Here is an 8,509-nt window from a genome sequence, read left to right on the forward strand (position 1 = left end):
ACTAGACATTTGCCCAAAGAATACATACAAATGCAAATAAGCACATAAAAAGATGATGAACATCAGTAATTATTAGGGAAATGCAAATCAAAACCACAGTGAGGTATCATGTCATATTGGTTAGGATAGCCATTACTTATTTTTTAAGAAAATAACAATTGTTGGTGTGGATAACAGAAAATTAGCCCTTGTACATTGCTAGTGGGAATATAATATGAGGCAGCTCCTGTGGAAAAAGGCATGGCTATTCCTCAAAAATTAAAACAATTACCATATGATCCAGAAATTCTATTTGTGCATATAAATCCAAAAGAAGTGAAAGCAGAGACTTGAACAGATATTTATACAACCATGTTCATAGCAGCATTATTCACAAAAGGTAGAAGCAACCCAAAAATCCATCCATGGATGAATGAAAACACAAAATGTGATATATAGATATAGATATGAGTGTATGATATGAATAGATTTATATATATGTATATATAGATGATATGAATGTATATTTATATATTTTATGTGTGTATCTATAGTCCATTATGTACATATACATGTGTGTGTATATATATACATATATTTTCTTGCATATGTGTGTGTATATGTGTGTATATAAATATATATAGTTATTCAACATATAAAAGTAGGGAAATAATGCATTCTATAACATGAATAAAACTTGAAGATATTATGCTAAGTGAAAAAAGGCAGTCACAGAAGGACAAATACTGTATGATTCTGCTTATATGAGATACTTAGAATAGCCAAATTCAGAGTCAATAAATATAATGGTAGTTGCCAGGGTATGTGGGGTGGGGCAAATTGGAATCGGTAGTTAATGTTTAATGGATACAGTTTCAGTTTGGGAAGATTAAAAATGCTCTGGAGAAAAATGGTAGTGATGATAGCACAATAATTTGAATGTACAATTGAACTGTAAACTTAAAAATGGTTAAAATGATACATTTTATATTGTGCGTATTTTATCACAATTTTAAAAAGCCATCAATAAGCAGTAATACTAGATAAATGACAGATATATTACAGATATTCACAGACTTTTTTGTTATTAACATAAAACATTAACATAATTTATATAAACATGTAAATACATGTCAACAAGGAGAAACATCAGAAGAGACCTCTTTCAGCTGTATACTGAGTTGTTATAAACAGCAGTAGAAAGGTAGGAGTGACATATGGCACTTAAGAGTATTTAAGGGAGAATAACATACATGGTAGTATGTAAGTGCCAAAAAATATAATATAGCCTATTCTCTTTATAATCTAGTCTACAGAATCCTGATTTGATCCTATCTCCTTAGTTACTATGATAAAAGAGGGAGCTAGAAGACCCTGAGTAGTCAGAGAAAACTGCAGGAACCTTGCACTCACAGAGGGTAAGTGAGTTAATTTACTATGTTTATCAGATACATCTAGTATCAAAGGGCTCAAAATAACATAATGATGGTCTCCATGTAAATGTCTTCTAAGGAAAAGAGAAGAAGAAACTTACTAAATAAATAATGGAAGCGTACATACTAAATAAATAATGGAATAACTATATATATTTATATACACACATATACACACACATATGCAAGAAAATATATGTATATATATACACACACATGTATATGTACATAATGGACTATAGATACACACAAAAAAGTGTTATGAAGATTAGTCCAAATAAACCTAATCCAATTTGAAAGGCATTTATTGAACACATATTATGAATGAAAGAGTCATTGAATAAATGATTAAATGATTGTATCAATAGAAGAGATGAAAAATCACTATAGCCTTATGGCTGTTCTATTGCACTCTAATACCATTATCTTATTTTCCAGAAGGCTTTAATAAATTTATCAATGGATATAGAATCCTATTAGGCAAAATACTCAGCAGAAAAAGAAAAAAATGTAAATGTTCTTTCTTGAGGTATTGCTAGATGTAGTAAATATGTGACTAAGAAAATGGAATAAAATATATCCATCCTATAAATATCAAAAATACAATTATCACACAGTTGCAAAGATATTAAACATATAATGGGTATTTCCTAAACATTTTAAATAAACAAGAGATGGAGGAAATAGGAAATTATAATCATTGGGGAAAAATTAAAATAATTAATATTTATTGTTTCCTCTATGCCATTGTACTGATCTTCTTTACATGTCTCATTTAATCCTCACATAGCTATATAAGTGTTATTTTCACTAATTTTTAAATATCAGGCAACTGAACAAAGGGGAATTAAATAGGAAGAGAATACTAGACTTGAATACAGGCAGTCTAACTCCAAAGCCTGGATTCTTAACCAATAAGCAATTGGACTACTTGGAAAAAATATCTTTAGGTCTAACTCCTACCAAAGTAAGAATTTGTGTTTAGTTTGGGCATCTGGTAGGAAGTCAGTGAAAAATGCCCAAATATGTCTATTTCTCCAAAGTAGAAAATTTCACACCCTCTCCATATTTTAATTATAAACTAAGTATGGTGAATCCAGAGATAGTACTCTTTGTGTGTGTAATAAGCAAGAGTAGGTGAAAAGTTTAGGAGCACAAATTTCAAAAAACAGTTTTTATAGATTCAAAACATAAAAAAGGACCACAGATCATGGATCCTATTTTAAAAACTACTGACAGGTGGATAACTGGGATGGGAAACAATATTAATAAAGAAAGAAATAAGTCCTTTGGTTCTGGAATAAAATCAGAGTATTTAAACATTGTTGTTAATAAAAAATTTCAGATTCATATGTCTTGGTACTAGGTTCCAAGTCACCTAATCAAAGAAGCAGACTCATTGCACATGGTGGCCTGGTAATTTAGTAATAATGACTACAAAGTAAGAGAATGGGAATTTATGACCTTAATTATAGTAGTTAATAGACTACAAGACATTGGCTTATTTTATGAAATACACTCCATTTCTATCAAGAGTTCTCTAGAAAATTGAGCAGACATAACACTAAAACTGGAACCTACACACTGTCATGTTTGTTTGTTTATTTTTGAAAGGAGATTGTTGAATTAGAATTTTTGAAATTTCCTGACATATAGTAGATACATGAACTTTCAGGGTAATAAATGTTATTCACCTTGTGAAAATAAGAGCAGTTAGTTATTTTCCTTATTTCATGTCTTTTATTTCCACATATTCTTGAGCCTTTTTTAAAATTGATCCAACTAAAATCAAGCAACCTTGACCATTAATGTTCTAAGAACATGATCCCGTATTTTCTTGGTCCTCACCCCATACACAATGGGGTTGAGAAAAGGGGGCAACAAAAGGTACATATTTGCAATAAAAATATGGATATGTGAAGGCACACTTTTCCCAAAACGGTGAGTGAAAATGGAAAAGCCAGCTGTAGAGTAAAAGACAAGAATAACACAGACATGGGATCCACAGGTGCCCAGAGCCTTAAAGCTAGCTTCTCGGGATGGCAGCTGGAATACAGAGCGGAGGATGAAGGCATAGGACACTGCAATGAGAATGGCATCACCTGAGCCAATGACAGAAGCCATAATGAGGCTGTAACTCTTAGTGGCTTCTATGTCCACACACGCTAGCTTCACCACAGCCATGAATTCACAGTAGGTGTGGGCAATAATTCCAGTCCTGCAGTAGGGCAGCTGTTTGAGAAGGATGGGGTGTGGAGAAAAGAAGGCTACTCCTCGAATCACCACAATAATGCTTATTATAGTGATGCGAACATGGGTGAGAATGGTGGTATGGCGCAGTGGATGACAAATGGCCACATAACGGTCAATGGCCATGGCCAAAAAGAAGCCTGATTCCATAGCAGTAAAGCTATGGATGAAGAACATCTGGGTCAAGCAGGCATCAAAAGCGATGTCACGGTTTCCAAGCCAGAAGAGACAGAGCATGCGGGGCAGTGTAGATGTGGAGAGGACCAGGTCTGTGACTGAGAGCATGCACAGGAAGAGGAACATAGGCTCATGGAGGCTGCGTTCTGTCCTCACCACCACCAGGATGGTCACGTTCCCCACCACAGCCACCAGGTATATGGAGCAGAAGGGAATCCCGATCCAGACGTGCAGGTGCTCTAGCCCTGGGATGCCCAACAGCGAGAAGGTGACAGGAGAGGGTCGAGATATGTTGAGAGGAGGCATGTTTTTTCCTTTGCTTTCTATCAGGACTTCAGTGTATAAACTTGATCACAACCAATTGCTAAAAAATATGGAGATTTTGTTCAGGAGCTCCATTAATGATGTGTTGTCAAAAATAATTTAAGTTTATAATCTAGAGTATTTAAATTCACTAGAACCAGTTTAATAAAATTTGTAGTAACATACCAAAATGCTGAGTTTAGAAGTACAAAAAATAATATTTATGTCATTTCATATTATCTTGGGGACCTATAAATCACATTGCTCTTTCATCCAGTAAAATATTCTATCCATAGTCATATTTAATGCAACAAATATTTACTGAACAGTTATTGGGCTTCTACTTTGAGCTGTCATTCAGGATTTCCCTCACACCAGTGAGTTTTCAATAACTGGAAACAATGAAGTTAAGACCTTGGGAAAATTTCAGTTATTTAAAATGATCTTTACATCAAAGATTTACAACCCACATTGTCATTCAATTGTGGAGTAGAAATAGTCTCTGTCCCTTTTATTCTGGACATGATAATGAGGTCTTTTGAAGTAGGATTAACTCAACCTGTATCTTACCTTCTCATTTGCCAGTGTGCGTATGTGACTAATTTGACAAATAAAATAGTCTGATACTGCTTTTTCCTATTGTTTATGTCCTTCAATCATATACCCCATTAGTAGGCACATATTATATTGGTTCTTTTGAACCAATATATATATATTGTTCAGGATAATGTGTTTCTTAACATTAAGCCTACTGATTATCTTCCCATCCTAATATTTTTCAGATTTAGATCATTTCAATCTGTGCAGATGGATATAATTGTACTCCTTCACGTGTTTATCCAGAAACCATGCATTATTCCTTTATACCTCTTCCAAATAGTTCCAATGGACAGTAAAATCTCCATGGCAGAGAAGCCCTAGGATAAATTATTTGAGCATGAAACAGCAGTTGAGAGGGTTAAAGAAGGAAAGGACTTAGAAGTCACCACAAATGCTTCAGCTGTAGAGTAACCCTTGGTCATTAGTTTTCTGTTTTTCTACCTCCCATCAGGGCAGCACCTGGTACTTGTGAAGTACTTTCAGCAATTCTTTAGGGGACCCTGCTTTCCTTATTTCTCAAGCAAATACTTGTAAATATAATATGTACTAACAGAACTTACACAGAGTTGCCTCTACATATGCTTTCCAAAATCATGCCAAAACACACATGCTCTCCCTACATTATTTGCTGAGGAAATATTTCTAGACTTTTATATATATTAGACCCTGGAATTTATTATAGTGAAAAACATTCAAAGAAAACAAATATGGCTTTTTATGATTTAGCTTTAAACAAGTAATTATATTTTAAACAAGAAATTTATAAGGCAAAATAATTACCCTGAAGGGGAGGGAAGGATGAGTTATATAGAAATGATAGCAGAGGATCAAATGAAGTTTAGCAAGTCAAGGAAAACCTTCTGGGGTAAATGACATATAGGCTGGAATGTGAAGAATATGACTTCAGCCCATGGGATTTGAATATGGATATATAGGTAAAAGTATAGATTATATATATACATATATATATACACACACATATACATTTTTATCTATCTACACACACAAGCACGTACATATAAACAAATTAAAAGAAAATGAGCATAAAAAACGTTCCAAAAGGAAGCACAATCATGATGTAATGAACAAAATCTAATGTAGTTGGGACTCAATGACTACAAAGAGATTCAAGTGTCATGAGATTCTATGGGTGAACAAGTCTCCCCACACATTCATGAGCAATCATACAATCAATAGGATATTTTATAATCCATTCTCTAGATTAATGCAGTGGCTGTCATTCATTAGGAGTACAAGTATATGTTGGAGGCATAAATATAATACAGAATATTGTAAGGGCAGAATCAGAAAGTGTACATGCAGATGAACACACTGGCTTTTAAAACTATTTTTGTATAAACACACACAATATAAACTATGTGATATCATCTCCCTGAAAATACTAACCTGTAGTTGAGTACAGAGATAGAGTGAGGTATCCTTATTTTTGTTCCCTCAATAGATTCATACAATATGAAATATAATAAAAAATGAGAGATAACCCTCATTCTATATCTTTAAAAAAGATCTTTGAATTTAGTTTTCTCTTCATTTTATCCATAGAGAATGAGAAATGAGTATTCCTTCTGTTTCAAAGGATTATACCTACTCCATGAATTTAGTTCATTTGGAAATAAAAAGATGTCATTTAAGGAGTCTCATTCCCTTTAAAGTTTTCCTTAGAGCGTTTAGACTATTTTTTGCTCTATCCCTCTCTAGCTTCCTAACAACCTTAATTAGCTCATAAAAAAACAAACAATTCATAACCAAGAAGCAACCTAAACATGTAGCTTCTATATGGAGCAGTTTCAACATGATGATCTCAGAGGATAAGCAGAAATAACATCTGACTTAATAGGCCTTTATGGAATCGCTGGGGGAAGGGAGAATGTTCTCTATAACTGATGACAATTGATAATCTTCCTAATTTCAGAATTAGCAGTTTTCCTATGCAGTCCCTTAAGTTTATAGTTGGAGATGTGACCATCTCTTGGTAATTTGATATAATTTATCAACCACTTAACAGAACCAGTCCTGAAGGGACACAGAACACATTATTCCTTGAATACATCAGTTTAATTACAATGTCAACCTGGGACATTAACCTTCAGGCCAGAAGAGAGTTGGATGATACATTTAAAGTGTTGGGAAAAGAAGCAGGAATTCAGTATCTGGAAAAACTATCCTTCAAAAATTAGGGAAAATTAGGATATTCTCAGATAAACAAAAGCTGAGGGAGTTCACTGCCACTAGACCTGCTCTACAAGAAATGCTAAAGAGAGTCCTTTATGCTGAAAGTAAAGGAAGCTAGAAAGTAACTCAAACCTATACAAACATAAAAAGTTCTTTAGTGAAATAAAAATCAAATATCACAATTTTTGTTCATAGCCCTACTTTTTTTCTTCTATAGTATTAAAAGACACAACATAGTTAGAAATCTACAGTAACAGGTACACAATATTTAAGATGTTTTTTGTGACATTTATAACATAAAGTGTGGGCAACAGAGCTCTAAAAGAGTAGAGCTTTTTTATTTGATTGAAGGTAAGTTTTTATTAGTTTAAAATATATTGCTATAACTTTAGGGTGTTATATATAATGCCTGTGGCAATCACAAAGATAGTATTTGTAAAATAAATTCAAAAGTAAGGAATCAAAAGTGTCACTATAAAAATGAAATAAACACAAAGGGAAAAAGTAAGGGAGGAAATGAGGGACAAAAGAAATTAGAAGACATACAGAGATCAAATTACAAAATTGTGATAGCAAGTCCTTCCTCATAAATAATTACTTTAAATGGAGTAACAGAATGGAAAACAATAGGATCTGGACTTCAGTTTTCTAGTGTAGCATGTGAGAAGCCGGAGGTTTCTCTCAAGTAACAAGTTGAACCAACAAAAAATCAACAACTTTTCTTAGGCCCTTAAGAGAAATGAGGTCACAGAGCTAACTGCTGTCCCACAAATTGAAGAAACCAAAAGTAAAGACAGGAAATCACAATTTACCAGAGTAGAAGAAATCTCCATGGGAACCAATGACAGGATAGGAAAATGTGTATTGCAGTTGACTAATTGCTGGAGACTTGGTATAAACAAGCCTGAAAGATAACCTCCAAGGGAACCCAGTAATTAATGGACCCCAACAGTTGTGTGAGTTTTCCTCCAGTAGCTCAACAGGTCCTCACAATAATATCATAGAAAAATCCACTCATGCTTCTGGCAGGGGGAGAGGAAAACTAAACATTTTGAAATACGCCAGAGCATTTTGTTCTTCTTAACAATCTCTTCCTTCACTAAAAACAGTTTAACCAGAGCCCAACTTGCTAGAGTTTTATTAGAGTCTAACTGACCAGGGAGAAGGAAAATATTCAATTTCAGCTGGTTTTAGCCTTCCACATGCAGGGAGGAAAATACAAAAATCCAGCTGGCTCTAGCAATCCCTGAAGGAAGAGGGAAATAGCCAACTTGAGCCCACTGCAGCCATTCGGGCCACCCTAAGGGGCATGCGCAGAGGGAAGCTAAGTATAACATAGGAAATCCGTAGTCCAGAGGCAAAGGTTCACTGAAAGACTGAAAGGTAGGTATAGAACAATAGAACATTTTCCTTCTCCCCCCATCTTACCACCACATCACAAAAGGAATATTTATGGCAGTTTTTTAATCCAACAAATCAGTCTTGGTATCAAGAAAAATTACAAGACATACTAAGAGGCAAAAATATGGTTTGAAAAAAAGAGCAAACATCAAAAGCAAACTTAGATATGACAG

General features: G+C 34.0%; 1 protein-coding gene across 1 annotated transcript; it reads right to left on the minus strand.

Annotated features, from left to right (window-relative positions):
* Positions 1 to 3,200: 3,200 nt before the first annotated feature.
* LOC118912184 (olfactory receptor 52D1-like) lies at positions 3,201 to 4,145 on the minus strand. The gene has a single exon (XM_036884976.2). The coding sequence runs from the start codon at positions 4,143 to 4,145 to the stop codon at positions 3,201 to 3,203; it is 945 nt and encodes a 314-aa protein (XP_036740871.2).
* Between the last annotated feature and the right edge of the window lie 4,364 nt (positions 4,146 to 8,509).

This window comes from Manis pentadactyla, chromosome 9, assembly GCF_030020395.1.
Source record: "Manis pentadactyla isolate mManPen7 chromosome 9, mManPen7.hap1, whole genome shotgun sequence".
NCBI classification, from domain to species: Eukaryota; Metazoa; Chordata; class Mammalia; order Pholidota; family Manidae; genus Manis; species Manis pentadactyla.

Bases quoted from the DNA above. Each gene is read 5' to 3' on its own strand.
- LOC118912184 (XM_036884976.2), bottom strand. From the start codon at position 4,145: ATGCCTCCTCTCAACATATCTCGACCCTCTCCTGTCACCTTCTCGCTG.